The sequence below is a fragment of the Nomascus leucogenys genome, chromosome 8, assembly GCF_006542625.1.
Source record: "Nomascus leucogenys isolate Asia chromosome 8, Asia_NLE_v1, whole genome shotgun sequence".
NCBI classification, from domain to species: domain Eukaryota; kingdom Metazoa; phylum Chordata; class Mammalia; order Primates; family Hylobatidae; genus Nomascus; species Nomascus leucogenys.
Window position 1 is genome coordinate 72,634,581 of NC_044388.1, and position 18,411 is coordinate 72,652,991.

Consider the following 18,411-nt stretch of genomic DNA (forward strand, 5'->3'; position numbering starts at 1 on the left):
GCAGCCATAAAAAAGGATGAGTTCATGTCTTTTGCAGGGACATGAATGAAGCTGGAAACCATCATTCTCAGCAAACTAACACAGGAACAGAAAACCAAACACTGCACATTCTCACTCATAAGTGGGAATTGAACAATGAAAACACATGGACACAGGGAGGCCAACATCATACACTGGGGCCTGTTGGGGGCTGGGGGGCTTGGGGAGGGACAGCATTAGGAGAAATGCCTAATGTAAATGACAGGTTAATGGGTGCAGCAAACCACCATGGCATGCGTATACCTATGTAACAAACCTGCACGTTCTGCACATGTATGCCAGAACTTAAAGTATAATTTTAAAAAATGCTTTTCTAAGTGGGAAAGGACTTTTTTTCCAGATGAAAATCCCAAACCAAAACTCTTTTTTGTATCAAACTTTATCACTCTTTATCTCATACCTAATCCCATCCCATCTTGCTCTTCAATGCTCTTTATTAGGGATATACCATTTTCTGTATTTAAAAAGACTTGGTCTAAATGGCTATTCTTTACAGGAATACTAGGAGAAAGAATGGGTGTTTTGTTATGTTTTTAAAGTTGATTAGCCACATAGTACCTTAGAGGGTTTAATTCATACAGGTATAAGAACAATATGTAGGAGATAACACAAAACTTGAAAAAAAACAGTATAATTGGCTTATATATATTTTTTAAGGCATGGAGATTACCTGATCCACTGGAACCTCAACCTGAGTATCTTCATCTTCTTGGACTTCTGCTGCCCCCCATGTTTCAGACCTCTCTGCTCCAGCTTTGAAAATGCCTTCATCTATTGAGACAAACACACAGTGAAAATCAAAATCCAATTGTGACATCGTGTGGCTGAATGCTGAAATTACAATCAAATGTTTATTTTTAATAGACATTTGGGTTCCCTTTTTAGTTGATAGTATTTTTGTGCACCCCCCGTGCCCGACCACCATGCCACCCCCAGTTGTTCCACATTTTCATTGAGAAAACAATCAGTGGTCAAAACAAGGCTGACCCAGCAGGGTAAAGCTCTGTTGAAGCTCCTGTTCACCCTTTGGCTACTGATGTACTAATGTAGCCCTTTGAACAGGCATTGAGATGAGAAGAAATTCACAACTATCATCCCAGTTCTCCCTCCTATCCACAAAACAGTGAAAATGCTTGGTGCTTTAAAATACTACTTTTAGAAATTTACCTTTCCCAAGAGAATGCTATGCATTCAATATAACGTATTGGAATAATTCTCTCTATTCAGAGTATTGTAAAAAATGTTTTTACTGCAGCCGAATCATAGAGTTGACTTTCCATATCTCACCAAAAAATCAATATCATTTATTTTGCAGATCTCCACAAGATTTTCACAACCCATGACTTTAAATCCTTAACTATAAAATGTAAACTCAATCTCTGACTTTAGGTTAAGCTCCTTCAACTTGCTTTCCTCTGGAAAGCAATAATAGCTGTTTTTCATATTTGAAGTAGTTTTAATGTCTCCCCTCCGCCTTCTCTTCTTCAGGCCAAGTAATCAAAGAATCGCAGAACCATTTGTCATTCTGTCTATCTACTTGCCTCAAGACAGGTTTACTGCTTTGGCCATTCTCACAGATGTTTTCTCTGTCCAATTTTTAAGGCTCTCCAGGGATGGAGATTTTACCTCCTTCTCTGGTAATCTATTACAATATTTGATTACCCCTACAGTCTAGAAAATATATTTTTATCTTTTGTCTTAAAACCCCCTTTATTTCTCTAATGGAAGCTTGTTTCCCAGAGCATAATTATTTAACCTATTTTATATAATAATCTTTCGTATTGCTAAAGCTATGAAGTCACTCTTAATTAAATGTAAAATATATTTTTACACTTGTTGAGGACCAATTATATGCAAGGCATGATGTGAACCCAGGAGACAGCCTAAGATATGAATGAGATGTGGACTGTTCTCTCGAGTTGCTTCCAGTCCAATGAGGAGACAGAGATAAACATACCTCCAATAAGGTGAATGATGAGGAAGGGCGATGACAGAGTATTATGGAAGCTGAAAATATACAGCCCAGTGAGGAAGGAATGAAGGAAAGAAGGAAGGAAGGAAAGAGGAAGGGAGGGAAAGAGTGAAGAAAAATAGGTATGTTTGACATTCATTTCTACCTTCTGAAATTACCTTGAAAAACAACCATCATAGTCAGATGCTAAACTCAGTAGACTACAGTTATGACCTATGAACATGACTTTTTGGTTGACATTTTGTGTCCAAATGTTGCACTTGTTTATGAAGAGACTACAAAGGGAGGCCTATAGATAGCAAAGGAATACAGTCTTAATACTCACATTCAATGAAATGTTTAACTGTATCCAAGCGGAGCTATGAATGGTTTGCGGATATGTTTTAGAATAAGCATTTTACCAGAAAAGAAGAATACAGTCGATAACAACAAATAAAATAAAATTGAAAAGGCACTGGAATGGAAAATGACAACCATAAGGATATAAACAGCAAAGAGACAAATCAGCAAAGCTCAACGCTGTGCACAGTGACACAAAGAGAGAATACAACTACTTTTTTTAAATGGTTGCCTCAGGTGTGGGGGGGAGCATGTGTTTTTCAGTGAACCAAAATGTTTAAGCCATTGCCATTAACAGCACAGAGCAAGAAATGAAGATCAGAAAGGAATTCGTAAGAATAAACAGTGATCAAAAAAAGGCAGAACAGCTAGAAAGGCCTTTGTGATAGGCCCACTAGAATTTTCATTTTTACCATAAATGTTATATAAAATTAAAGGCAGAATATTAATTTTTAGAGAAAAAATATTTTAAATAGCATTTTTGATTATAAATTGTTTATATGCATTTTAGAAAACTTGGAAGATGAAAATATAAATATGTTTAATCTCATGACCCAGAGACAGCCATCACTAATATTTTGACAACTCTTTCCTTCCCTCCCTCACTCCATCTCTCTCTCTGTCTCTCTCTCACACACACAGACACATACACACACGCACACACACGCACACTCATAAAACTGGGATCTTATTGTACATATAATTTTAAAAATCATTTCTTACTTTAAAACCATATCATGAGCATTTCTCATGCCACTAAATGTTACTTGAAAACATAATAAATAGCTGCATGTTGTGGTATCATGCTTTAATTAATGGACAATAATGAATAATGCAAAATAGAAATTTTTAATGAATAGATACTATTCATCAGATTGATGGGTAAATATGCACTAATATCTACTGCATAATAGTCACTCTGGAAAATATGAAAGGGCTACTGGTGAGCGTTTACTATCCCATGGAGAAAGACCATCGCAGAGACATGCGCTGCTTACTCTTCCACATTCATACCCCGTAGCTCCTTTCCTATCTTAGCAGTTTGTTTTCCAAGAATAAGCATGGTACACTGCACACAATAAGTCCTCAGTTAATATTTATTCGATGTAAGACAAAAGACAAGTCCCGGTTTAATCTCTTCCTCACATGTTGATTCCCCTCCTGCTGTATGCACCCCCTACACCCATGTGTCCTCACCCACCCTGCTCAGTATTAAACTCTCTCTTCCAAAAGTATCTCATGGGCATCCTGATTTTGATACAATTAATTCAAAAGAATCCCCAGCCTCTTCTTTGAATGCTTCTTCTACTTCATTTTAAAGGAAATCTGACCAACCCTGTATGTCACCATCTGAGTAACTTCAACACCATGTAATGAGCCACTCTGCACCCTTGAATACCCTGACTCTTCAACTCCATTGACATCCCCTCAATTTCACCTTGATTTAGATTATTTTCATCAAATGGAGTGATTTCAGTCACAGCCCACGTGCAATTAGGACCAAAGAACCTGCAGGTCACGGACCCGCTATGCTTTTTCATGTCTCACCCTATGCCCTCCATGTCTAGTTTGCCACTTCTACCCTGTCCCTATGTGGTGGCCCATCAGGAGACTTACTCATGGCTCAAATGTTACTCAGCTGTCAATGTCTTCATGAAAATCTCCTCCAATCTTATCCTGTAACCCCACAACAAAACAGAATCAACAGCTCCCTCCTCTGTGCTACCTTTTTTTTTTTTTTTTTTTTTGAGACAGAGTCTCACTCTGTTGCCCAGCCTGGAGTGCAGTGGCGCACTCTCGGCTCACTGCAAGCTCCACCTCCCAGGTTCACACCATTCTCCTGCCTCAGCCTTCCAAGTAGCTGGGATTACAGGCATGTGCCACCACACCTGGTTAATTTTGTATTTTTAGTAGAGACAAGGGTTTCTCCATGGTGGTTAGGCTGGTCTCGAACTCCAGCCTCAGGTGATCCACCTGCCTCAGCCTCCCAAACTGCTGGGATTACAGGCATGAGCCACCGTGCTCAGCCCCTCTGCACTACTTTTTCCTCCCACATACTGCGTTCATTCATGATCACACTTTAATCAATTTCTTTTACCAATTCTGCCCCCTTCCCTGCTAGACCACAAGCTCCTTTAGGCATAGACCACAATTTCTGTCCTGTGCCTAGCACAATGTCAGCCTCACAACAGGTTTTGACATGTTCTCTAAACTGAACTAACAATACAAAGCATTATATAAACACCAAATTTTTGGCATTGTCTGCAAGTATTATTTGTAATAGAATCTGCATGTATATACACTTCATCCAGGGCCAAGATCCGTGGGCCAATGTGAATGTTTAAAAGTAAATTAGGCCTTAAATCAGAAAATTAAAATCATTTGATGCCAAAGAATTGCCAACAAGGCCAAAATGCAATGGAAAAGAATCTGAATGATATAAGAATATGTTTCCCTTCTGTCAATGACATCGTAAAAAGCAACTGAAGACACATTTCATGGACAAAGTCAAAGATAAAACATCGAAAATTTTAAACACCTGCTTGCAAGTATAGATTCCATGAGAAATTTGCAAAAGTATTACCTTTTTTATCAAGGGCAACATTATTTGAGCACTTCAAAACCTTACCATATTCCCTTTATTACTACTAATTTAAACTTGCACAGTAAATTTGTGGCTTTAGACAATGACAGCGTTATTATGTGCCATGGTTGTCTAGTTATTGCTACAGTAACATCAGCTATTCTAACCACGACTCATGAAGGGTGAGTGGCACCTAGGGCTGAGGTGTTTTGTCCCCAGTGAGACACAGAAGCAGTTTTAGTGTCACGTAGGATTTTCATAAAAACAGGAACTTAGTGTTACTACATACTAATGTCAACAGGTAAGTGATCCTTTTTGCCACACACTGCCCACCTGTGAACTTTTTAGTGTGCCAATAATAGTTCTGCACACATTCAAGAGTTCTCAGTCCCCTTTTACTGAGCATTAGTATAATGTTCAATTGCTCATGAAACGTCTTGAGTTTTAGCAATTTTGCTTCCTCTAAAACTAATTGGACACAGCAAGTATAATAACAGAATGCCTGTGTATCATATAAAAGTAACTTTAGGTAGAAAAAGGGGGCTCTTGGGAAAAGTAATAATGGGATGGCGCATCATCTTGGAATGCAGAGCACCTGGTGCCTAGCTGTCTAGAGTCACGGTCTCATCCTCACCCCCACACTTTCCCCTGCTCTTTCTAATCTATCTTCTATAACAGCACCCCAAAGAGATTATTCTTGTCAAAATTATCAATGACCATCATTATGACAATATTTATTATCTCATTTACTTGATCTTTTAGCAGCTTTTAATGCAGCGATATCAGGGTGTGTGTGTGTGCGTGTGCGTGTGTGTGTGTCTGTCTGTCTGTCTTCACTCTCCTGGTTTTATCAGAAGCTTCTCCTCAGTCTCCTTGGCCAATCCATCCTCCTCTGTTCAACTTCTAAGTATTGGCCCACCTCAGAGCTGCATTGTGGATCAGCTTCTCTATCTACACACTTTCTAGATTAATCTCATTTGAGTACCATCAATGTGCCAATGATTCTCTCTAATACGTATCTTCAGCCTCAACCTCTTTATAGATCCCAAAACATATATATCTATCTAACTGCCTAACTTGGCACTTCACCTTGGATGTCCAATAGGCACCTCAACCTTAACATGGTCAAAACAGAACTCTGGTTGGTTCCCCACCCTAAACTGCTCATCCCCCAGATTCCCCAACCCAGGAAATGGCACCACTTCTCAATCCCAAAATCTGGGAATTATCTTTATTTCCTTCCTGGCCTCAGTTTTTATATCCATTCCATTGTCAATCTTCTCAATTCAATCTCCTTTTAAAATGTATCTCAAATATATTCATTTATTTCTATCTCCACTCCCAACTTGGTCTCATCACCATTATCTGTTGGATGGGCTGTTAAAACAGCTACAAACTAGTGTCCCTCTTCTTCCACTCTTGCTATCTCATAACCATCCTCCATACAATAGCCAAGTGCTCTTAATAGATTATTTAAAAAGTGTTTAATTCCACAGCTTAGAAACTCTCCAACATTGTTCCATCACATATACAACCCAAGTTCCTTACCATGACTCACAGAGATGTGATCTGGCACTTAACTCCTCCCTCAAACTGCATTTCATATCTTTTTCCTTGAACATTAAACTCAAGCTCCACTGACCTTCATTCTGTTCCTCACTAGAAAACTCTTTCCTACCTCATGGCTTTGTTCTTCACAGACTCTCTGCCTAAAAAATTCTTTCCCCATTTTCACACTGTCAGTCAGATCTCAGGAAACCCTCCTTGTTCCAATTCCAGTAGCCACCCATTCATTCATAGTGCCCTGGTTTAATTCTCTGCCTTGCACTTACTGTGTTTGTCCGTTTCCACCAAAGTGTAAGCTCCAAGATATCAGGCAGTTTGTCCATATTTTTCACTTTTCCATCCCCAGCACTAAAACATATTTGCTGTATTAAAGTAGAATGTAAAGAGCCAACAACTTAGCCACTAGTCCAGTGCATTAATTCTTCATGTTCTTACAGGGTTTTGCCCCAATCTGGCCACACTTGGCAGTATAGCATTTGGATGGAGAGTAGAGAGGAGAACAAAGGGAACTGAAGAGAAAGAAGACAGACTGAGGTACAACCTACACAGGGATCAACAAATTACGTTACTGGTGGTAGGTAGAATAATGCCCCCAACCCGCCACAAAGATGTCCACATCCTGATTGTAAAAACTGTGAGCATGTTACATAACATGGCAAAGAGGAATTACGGTTGCAGAGGGAATTAAGGTTGCCAAGCAGCTGACCTTGAGATGGGAAGAGAATCCTGGGTTATTCATATGAACTCAATATAATCACAAGGGTCCTTGTGAGTGAAAAAGAGGAAGGAGGCCCAGAGTGGGACTGATACAATGGAAATAAGATTTGAGCCGCCCTTGCTGGCTTTGAAGATGGAAAGGCCACAAGCCAAAGAATGCAGGCAGCCTGTAGAAACTGGAAAAACCATGGATATGAATTCTTGCCTAAGAGCCTCCGGAAGGAACACAGACCTGATGACAGCTTGGTTTTAACCCAGTAAGGCCCATTTTGGAATTCTGACATCCAGAACTGTAAGACAATAAATCTGTGTTGTTTTAAGGCACTATGTTTGTGGTCATTTGTCACAACAGCCATAGGAAAATGATATAACATGTGTCTAGAAATTATGTGCTAGAGCAGGGGTCCCCCAACTCCCAGGGGCACAGACTGGAAGTGGTCTGTGGCCTGTTAGGAACTGGGCCGTACAGCAGGAGGTGAGCGGCAGGTGAGTGAGAATTGCCACCTGAGCTCCACCCTCCCATCAGATCAGCAGCAGCATTAGATTCTCATAGGAGCACAAACCCTATTGTGAACTGCACATGCAAGGGATCTAGGTTGCACACTCCTTATGAGAGTCTAATACCTCATCATCTGAGGTGGAACAGTTTCATCCTGGAACCATCCCCCCAACACCCCTGAATAAACTGTCTTCCACAAAACTGGTCCCTGGTGCCAGAAATGTTGGGAACCGCTGTTCTGGAGAGAGCATCTGCAGTGGCCACCACAGATCCACTTTCTGAGTCCTGTAGATACCTGCTGGGCAAAAACAGGCCTTTCAGATACCCTCTGCTCCTCCTGCCAAAAAGACAATGGTCAGAAAACCCTCCCTTGAGCCTCCTGCCTTTGGTTTTCTTTCCCTAACTGTAAATACTTCTCTTTCTCATTCTCCTACAAGGTGCAAAACACCACCACCAATCCCAGACACCCACACACCTTCCAGAGAAAAGGGATTCTATTTTTTTTAAGTCTTATCCTGCCCTAAAAACGTTTGTAGTAAAAGCCATTTGCTAACAAACTAAAAAGCAAGGATAAATTTGATACACAATACAACTCTCATTCAATTACTATGTGAAGGATCAAATTCAATGCTTGAATGTACACTACACCCAAATTCAGCTCTCATCTTTTTTTCGTTGAATGTGAACAGACATTTTAGTGTACATTACATGGTAAAGCCATAACAAACACTGCAGTAAAAATAAAAATGCTCAATTATTTTTCACTTATCCCTTATGAATTTTATTGCTTACAAAATGAAAGCAGAGCTGCTGAGGTAGGGAAGTCATATCATCACTGTATTGTTCATAATAAATAGGAATCTGCTTCCCCTACTGAAACATGAAATAAATGCTTGTGTGTTTTTAGCTTTTCTGCAACTAGGACAGCTGAAATGAAAGCATTTCCTTGTTTCAATTTATCAGTACTTCAGTTTAAGAATATTACAATTGTTTAATATTCTCAAATTTTAAAAGTTACCCAATAATTAATGATACTTTCAAGTGGTTAAAGATAATCAGAATTTAAGCCTACCATTCTTGCTTTCTCACCAAAATTACTAAAGATTATTCTTAAATGGTATTGTAATCCATATTTTAATATGTTTAGTGTTTGAAACTGATTGAGATTTATGAGGATGAATAAGAAGAAAACTAATATCAAAATGCCCGGTTCTAAATACTTTATAAAAATCTTAGTTATCTATTAACTAGAAGCTCTTTTACTACGATTTATCACTAAGACTGCCTATAATAACAAAAATGTTGAATGAACTTTAAAACAAAGTGTTAATTTTTAAAAGTAGCTCATTAAAACCAGCATGTGCTGGCCAAAAATGCGGGGAACAAGGAGTTTATGACATTCAATATATAAAATAATATCCTAAGAAGAAAAAAAAGTCAATCTATTTATAAGGCAATACTCTTTATGTGTCACCTCAGTCACCAGAGGCAGAATTAAAATTAAAATTGGTAAGAAGGTGATATAAAAATAATTTTCATTAGCCTAGTGTTAATGTGAACTACATTCACATGTGAAATACACTGAATTTTTATACAACTTTTTACAGATATAGATTGTCATCACAGCATCTTGTTAAAAATTAAAGAAAGCATTTCCAGAAAAGTGACCCAGTAGGATAGTGTCTTTATGAAGCTTAGCAAGTAATGAGGAAGAGAGGAAGGGCAGGTTCACCTGTAATAACACTTCCTTATGAAAGAATATTAGCCAACTCTCCTGGGATCCCTGTCACAACTTATATAATAGCCCTCTTTGCATCCCTCTTTGCACCACCTTTCTGGATTAAATATAAAAAATATCATCATAAGGAAGACTGAAAAACTAATCAAATGAGAGCTAATGTTCTGAGTGCCTCTAATTGAATACAATGATACAACCCAAATGTCCAAATTTTTTTAATCACTAATCTCCTCCACATGTCTTATTATGTCCCACCAACTCAAATGGAAACTCCCTACAGAAACAAGAATATCACAAGTCATATTTTTCTTAGGTAATTTTTAATATTATATAAAAATAATTTTATCCACACATTTATCTGGGCTAAGTTTTCTTAACTGCAGTTTGAAATATCTGGCTTCTTTCTATTCTCCAACTGCCATTTCAGGGTATTAAATCTCATCTGTTATGCAATTGATGTATACATTTGACTATTAACTATTCGCATAGAATTGATTTTAATCACCACAGTTATTTAACCTTAACTTTAAATAGGTGTAGCAAAATATTCTAAGTATAGACAGAAAACAAAAATAGGATTATTATCATTGATTTCCCAGATCACAGGTAATTTTGTTCTTATTCCTACACTTCTATTATTTTTAGATACAGATATTTCAGATTTTCATGAAAATCAGAAATATTCAGAGTACAAAGAATAAAGCACATTATTTACAATATGTATAATTAATGCTTATTTCCTAACCTATATAAATTTTGATACGATTTCTAAAGTCTATATCCGATACGTGGGACTGAAAATAATTAAGTACCTCTGAGTAGGTTTACCTAAACCAACAAGTATATATAGCTTTAATTCTTCATTTCTAATTTTGCATCCTTATAAAAATTACACTGCAAATTAGTTTTAGTTCGTCAGAATAATTGAATTGTTCCTTTTTCCACCCCAGTGATTTGGAGTTACTTATTTGGCCTAAAATTCACAATTTCTGTTCTTAATTCTGGTTGGTCCAACTTCCTCCAAATGACCTTGTGTCAGAAGAGTTAGCCATACTTCTATACTCTAGATTTATCATCATAACAAATGAAGTATCTGCCTGTAACAAAAACACATAGTACTGTTTTAAATTCCTTTAAAATTCTGTGTTCACCACTTTCTTATTATGCAACATTTACTGAGCTTCCTCATGCTCACACATGTGCTGGACACCAGCCACAGAAAGATGAACAAGGCACTGACCTCAGGATACGTATTATCTACTGGGGGAGTTACATGGAAAAATCAACTGCACAGAATAAGCATAGCATGCAAGTCTACGTAAGCTGTTAAGACAGTGCATAAAGTAGGAAAGAAAAAAATGGGGAGAGGAGAATAGTCAAAGGCGGCTGTGAGAGACAGAAGCTGCAAATAAAAAGACAAGACAAATTAGTCATTAAGGAGCAGAGGAAGGCATTCTGGACAGAAAAATCAGCATATGCAAAGGCTTGGAGGCATTGCAGGTTGTATTCCAAGAACTGCAGGCAGATCCCTGTGGCTGCAGCAAGGCTGTAGGGCTAAGGAGTGGCTGGGTATAAGGCTATCTGATGTGACCAAGAATTTGAATTTGATCATGAAGATAATGAAGAGCAACTGAGGGACTTTAAGCATGGAGTGGGGTGCACAGGGCTGAGGGAGCATCCTGGAAATAGAGTTCCCTGGACAGAAGCAGGTGAGGATTCATGACAGGCTGTGTGGAGGGGGAGATCATGGAAAGCATTATCACCCACGGCCACCTAGGACTGATATTGCTGAGGTGGAGATATCACGGCAGAGTGAGACCAGACAAGACTGTAGAAAAGAATGCCTGAAACTGGGTCAGACTGAAGCCACCAAAGGCAATACATATTAAAATTGGAGATCAGTGAGGCTGGTAGCCAGGAGATTTCAAAGCAATGAAATGGGAAACAAAGCATGCCATGATGGGTCCGGACGTTCCGAAGCACAGGAGTCTGCATCCGCACCAGTCCCAGCTGAGGGGGCGGCACTGCTTGGTGCAATCTCAGCACTGCTCTGCACACCACAGGTCCTGGATGAAGGCGATGCCAGAAGGATTAACAGAATGCAACAAGAGACACTGAGTACTCGTATTGGCAGGACTGCATGACTGCCAGGATGTGGGAGTTGAGGGAAATAGAAGAGCTGAAGAAGGACTCTCAGGTTTATGGCTTGGTTGTCTATATGGTTAACAGTGTTATTCATCAAGACTGCCCAGACGAGAGAAGAAAGGGGATGGGGGTGGTTAGAAGGGAGGTGATGGGGTCTGATTTTGATATATTGGTTTGAGCCCCCTGTTAAGCATACTGATAGAAATGTCCAGCAAGTGACTAGAAATACAAGTCTGTTAATTAGAATAAAGTTCCAAGATAAAAATGGAGACTTGGGAACAGTCAGAATACCATTGATAAAATCATGGGTTTCAGAACTTGGGATGAAAGTAGAAAATGGTTAGGGACAGAGTTCTAGGAAACAACATACAAGGGATGGGCAGAAGAGAAACTCACAAAGATCGAAAAGAAATAGTAAAAGGTAACGGGCAAAAAAAGAGTAGGCTGTCAAAGAAGATGCGAGAAAGTGGAACTCAACACCAAAGGAATAATCAGTATTAAAGTGTCCTACCATTTGGGGATCCCCTTGATCTGGTCACCTAAGTAACAGTAATTATAGTACAGTATGAAAATCAGATTACACTGGGGTGTGGTATAAAAAAAGAGGTGAAGTAGTGAAGACAAGCAGTACAGACAACTCTTTCAAGATGATTGGCTGTGAAGTAACGAGAGACCACAGTCCTGTCAACCTAACTCAGAGGCCTGAGGCCATCAAGACAGTCAGGGATGAAAGGGGATTAAATCCCATCTCTTCTGACTCCTGCCTTTATCACAGATGTCAGCACCATAAAGCTTTTTGCTAAACCTTTGTCTCTAATGCACAAGCATGTCTCGTGAAATGCAAACATTTTTACAGAAACTTAAACAATTCCCATTCACTCGTGGCCAAGTTAAACCGATAGAGATCATCTTCATTTGACAATATCAATGTAACTAGAATTGTACTTCATGAATATACCATTCTTGCTATGCAGATATTATAGAGTTTGAACCTTAGCTAAAATACCAAAACAAATTACAACATAGGAATCCATTGCAGGAGGTCAGGGGCTGCGAGGAAGCAGAAGAAAGTGAGAAACCTGCAGAGCAGCACACATCCAGGCAACAAGATACCTTCTACTTGCACACCTGAATGAAAGCATTCCATTTACTATAATCACTAACAATCACTTCAGACAGAGACATAAAAAACTCCTTAGCTTCAGAAGGCTTCCTAAAACTTCATACAAAGAATCTTACAAAAAAAATAGCAAAAGAGAAATCAGGATTGTCAATTTTCTAAATCTATCTTCAGTTGATAAACCTAAGATAGAAGACTGAAATCATTCTCTATTTATTTCCAAATTATATACAAATATATACTTAAAGGATTAAATACCTAGCTCAAATATGAAAATCAAAATGGACTGGATATGTGTTTTCAAAAGTTATTGATCCCAATTATTACTGAGTAACATCTTTAATAATCCAAGGCTCCAACATTCACTTTCAACTACTAGCAATATGTTTCTACTGTAAGTATAAAGCAAGTATCAACCACTTTCAAAGCCAATCAAACTCTCAGACAAGTGCTAGTGATTCTGTAAACTGTGGTTCTCACTCAAGGTAAAGTGGTTTATGGTGTAAATGTGCAAATCAGTGCAAATCAGTCATCCTGAATAAAGGGATTGGATTATTTTTCACCTAATCTAATTGGCACAGGTAATAGGCCTGAATTGCTCATTAAATCTGAGTGAGGGTGTTTTCAATTTAACTGTTCTAGAATTTTACAGATTAGTACGCTTTGACTTGCTTGAAACAGTCAAAGTGAGATCTCTTGAATCTTAGCATTTAAGGTGTTTATATCTGCTCCATAGTAATGTTTGAAGAGGATGATAAATTTTTATCAGAGTCGATACCTTGCTCAAGATATAACAGCTTTAACTGGTGGTTAATCTTCCATCTTAACATAAAATAGAAGTTATAATGTACTCAGTTTAGCCTATCTGTTTTGACTATGCATAAAGTCTGCAATTCAAGGAACTGCTGCCAATAAAAGGCAGGTAAAAACAAATTTTCCGTAAGATACATTTCCCTGCAATATCTATCATGTTCCAAATTTTATTTAAACAGCATAAGATAAGCCCATTTAAGCAATTCTACTGGACTCCATTTTAAGATGATGACCTAACACAAGTATGCCCATATATCAGCAATTGACACAAACACAACTTTTGTACTCAGATACAAAAAGACTATATGTTAATTTACACCCAATTTGAGAGAATCAAACATGAAATATCAAATCAATGGGAAAAGAGATCTCAGTAGCCTCAAATGATAGGAAATATTCAAATGAGCCATAAAATAGTACTATTTATTATAAACTTATCAAGGAAGAAGATTCAAAATAGATCAAAACAAACCAGCCACATTTTTTTCACTTGGATTAAGGTTGCTCCAACCACAGATATTGACTGAGCATCCACCAGATTCTGTGTTCTTTTCATTTCATGTCATGACTTGTAGATTTGTTCTCTGTTTATAATAAAAATGTATGTATGCTGTATTTTAGAGAAGATAAAATACATACCATTTTATCTGTCAGTTTTTTTTTTTTTTCTGATACAGGGTCTCACTCTGTCACCAGGGCTTGAGTGCAGTGGCACAATCATAGCTCACTGCAGTCTTGACCTCCTGCCTCCATCCTCCCACCTCAGCCTCCTGAATAGCTGGGACTACAGGTATGCATCATCACACCTGACTAATTTCTTTTGCTTTTTGTAGAGATGAGGTCTCCCTACATTGCCCAGGCTGGTCTTGAACTCCTGGGCTCAAGTAATCCACCTACCTCAACCTCCCAAAGTGCCAGGATTACAGGCCTGAGCTACTGCATCTGGCCTATTTTAAAAATAAACCTTTCGGGAAAAAAAAAGATAGAAAATATTCCTCTCAAGCATTTTAACCTATGATTGGGGTTCAACAAATAATTTCATTTGAAAAGGAATAATTCTGGCTTCTTAAGTTCAACAGATGGTATCTTCCACATAGCCTTGCTTCTTTCTTAACTGATAATTATGAAATACTAATTATCTACTTGTTTTAATCTGGGAGGAGGAACAGAAATAAAAGTAGTCTTTTATTGGATTTCTTATTCAACTATAATTTTTAAAATATTTCCATTGTATTAAGTGCAGTTGAATTAACTTTCATTTTGTTATTATATTTTATATACTTCCAGACACAAGAAAACACAGATGTTGGTAAACTTAAGAAAATATCTGTTTTAGGATAAGTGGGAATGCTGATATCGTCAAGAAGCAAGATATAAATTAATAATAATGATGATGATGATTAATACTCACAGGATATTTATTGTATAATAAACACCACTCTAAGCGTATTACATGTATTTAATAATTTAGTTCCCATAACAACTTTATGAAGTAATTACTAGAACCTGCATTTTACATGAGAAACGGAGGTATTCTCAAGTTCACAGGCAGCAAGTGGTGGAAGCAGGACTCATACAGCAGCCTGACACAGAGTCCATGCATTTCATGATTTACCAGTGTTTTCTAGTCTGCCAACCATGACCCATTAGTAGATGGTAACATCAATTTAATGGGGTGCAACTAGTGGGGTTATTTTTAATAAAATAGAAGACAACAGAAAATCAAATGCAGTACCGGGGTTGGCTGTGTGGGTATAACGACCCGTGCAGTCACACAGGGCCCTGCTCTAAAGGGCCCTACCCATTGATTTAATGCTCCACACTATCACCAACCACGTTAAAATTCTTAATCATTTTATCCCTGAACTTGTGCTTTCTAAGTGAATTTCAATGAAAAACTGGAGCAGGCTCATGAGAAGACAGGGGTGCAATATGTGTGTGTTTGTGGTTACCAAGCAAGCGTGTTAGGTCAGCATCTGAACAAGGGGTGAAGGAGTACACAGGGTGCTCACAGCCCCTAGAGGCCACACTTTGTATCAAAACTAGAACTTGCTTCCGAGGAGGAAAGGGGGCAATGGCATTCTAAGAAATAAAAATGACCAAGGATAATTCTGTCCTGTTCTTTCTTAATTATATCAGCCAACCTCTTACACTGAAAATGACAAAATAGAAGAAAAGTGAAATCTAAGGCAACACATCACTCCTTTTCTTCAGTCCTTGCTCAACAGTAAGCTAAGGTAAAGAGGGTTGGTAGAATGTATACATATCAAGAAGTAAAATAAAAATAGTTGAGTTAGATTTGTACAGTATTTCCATTCTTCTAATAAGAAAAAGATGCATATGCAGGTACAAAGTAAGAAATACCAATTGTGTAATTTCATTAATTTCATGCTCTTATGTTTTGCACTTAAAATTGGCATTGCACAATGAAAATAGTAAAATTAGTATTAATAATGGACATTTTTAATTTTTATTTACTCAGAGTGACAGTAAGTAGCAAACAAATTAACAACAACAACAACAAAACAAAACCATGACAGGTCAAGAAGGGGAGAAGAAATGGAAAAAAACGTATTTAACTACTTTTAGCAGCATTCTTCCCTACTTTTTGAACATGATGTCCTGCATCTTCATTTTGCTCTGGACCCCACAAATTATGTAGTCAGCCCTGGATGGGTAACTATCATTTCACAAAACTTTTATTTCATGAAACAAATACAGTATATGTGAGTATCCTGGATCAAGACGTAAATTTTTATCATATTATGAGTCACAGTCAGAAAGCTGAAAAACCACTTCACTACTACATTAGTCTGTTTTCATACTGCTGTCAAGAACTACCTGAGACTAGGTAATTTATAAAGAAGAAAAAAGGTTTAATTTACTCAGAGGTCTGCACAGCTGGGGAAGCCTCAGAAAACTTACAATCGTGGCAGAAAGCGAAGGGAAGCAAGTCACATCTTACATGGCGGCAGGAGAGAGACAGCGAAAGAGCGAGACAGTGAGCAAGCATGCGAGCATACGAGAGCGCATGCAGGGAAAACAGTCACTTTTTTTTTTTTTTTTTTTTTTTGAGATGGAGTCTTGCTTTGTCTCCCAGGCTGGAGTGCAGTGGCGCAATCTGTGCTCACTGCAAGCTCCGCCTCCCGGGTTCACGCCATTCTCCTGCCTCAGCCTCCCAAGTAGCTGGGACTACAGGCGCCCGCCACCACGCCCGGCTAATTTTTTTGTATTTTTTAGTAGAGACGGGGTTTCACTGCTTTAGCCAGGATGGTCTCGATCTCCTGACCTTGTGATCCGCCCGCCTCGGCCTCCCAAAGTGCTGGGATTACAGGCGTGAGCCACCGCACCCGGCCGAAACGGTCACTTTTAAATGATAAGATCTCATTAGAACTCCCTCACTAACTGCCCCCATTATCCTGTCACCTCGTGGGGATGACAATTTGAGAAGAGATTTGGGTGGGGACACAGAGCCAAGCCATATCAGCTACACTGGAAAAAACAAAAGGGGTACAGACCCTCTCTCTTCATCATCCTAAAGGATAATTCACTTAAGACGGCACCTTGATTACCTGAGTTTTAGCTACTTGTTATGTTCTGTGTCATAGCTAAACTCCTCTGCCCAACTTCTAAGACCGTCAGAATTTGGCCTCACTTCAGCCTTAACAACACGTCCCACGGCTCTGCAACTAGACCCCTCAACCCCAAAGGGACTCGTGATGTCTGCTCACTTGTCTGTCCTCCTGTTCTCTGTCCCCAGAGCTCCTTCTCACCTCTGCACTCATACAATCTCCTCACAGCCACGTTTTTCCCTTCAAGACACAACGTGATGGCACCTCCCCAGAAGTCTTCCACATCTCTGAAGTTTTTACACTTATTCTCTGTACCCTAACAGTACCACATGACAGACAATTTAGATGTTGCTACAGAGAGGAGACGACACTGTTTCATATCCTCTTCCCCCAAAGCTCATCGCACACAACATGGTCAGGTTACATACAGCACTCCATATGGAGCTAGGACAGGGAAAGCAACCTAGTTTTTTGTTTTTAGGATGTCTGCTATGTGCTAAGTCCTTGCCTCACAATTACCCTGTGAAATAGATATTTTTAGCCTACTTTATGGATAAGGAACTTGAAGTTTAAATAACATGCCTGGCTGGGCACGGTGGCTCACGCTTGTAATCCCAGCACTTTGGGAGGCCGAGGCAGGCAGATCACGAGGTCAGGAGATCGAGACCACGGTGAAACCCCGTCTCTACTAAAAATACAAAAAATTATCCAGGCATGGTGGCGGGCGCCTGTAGTCCCAGCAACTCGGAGAGGCTGAGGCAGGAGAATGGCGTGAACCTGGGAGGCGGAGCTTGCAGTGAGCCGAGATCGCGCCACTGCACTCCAGCCTGGGCGACAGAGCGAGACTCCGTCTCAAAAAAATAAATAAATAAAATAACATGCCTAAGGCGGCATAGGCAGGAAGTGTTTGAGCCAGGACCAAGGCCCAAGTTTCTCCCTCCGTGATGCCTTTTATTACGCCCATCATTATCTACAGAACCTTGGAGGAAGCGTTACCACTATTAAGGCACTCAACTGCTAAGTACACCGATTAGACCAAATCTGAACAAATGTTTAAAGAGCCATAGGGGAAAGCTATGTTACTTTGAATTTTTAGGCTGCTTCTGAAGTCATGGATGAGAAGAAGCAAATTCAAAAGTTAAAAATGGAAATAGTAGGTCTGGGTGGGGAGGTGGCAGGGGCAAATGAGGGTGAGTAACTTTGAGCTCATCTGGGGAAAAGGTGAGAAAAAGACAAGAGAATATTCTTTACAATAAATCACAATTGTAGGGCAGTGTACAAATTAAACTTTGGAGGAACAAGAGAGA

General features: G+C 39.0%; 1 protein-coding gene across 2 annotated transcripts in view; it reads right to left on the minus strand.

The window, feature by feature from the left end:
* DCDC2 (doublecortin domain containing 2) overlaps positions 1 to 18,411 on the minus strand; it is a 211,325-nt gene that overhangs the window by 28,924 nt on the left and 163,990 nt on the right. For both annotated transcript variants that reach the window (XM_004088743.3, XM_030816457.1), the window contains one exon: positions 710 to 810. In XM_004088743.3, coding sequence (XP_004088791.2) covers positions 710 to 810 — 101 coding nt within the window. The remainder of the gene's footprint in view (positions 1 to 709; positions 811 to 18,411) is intronic.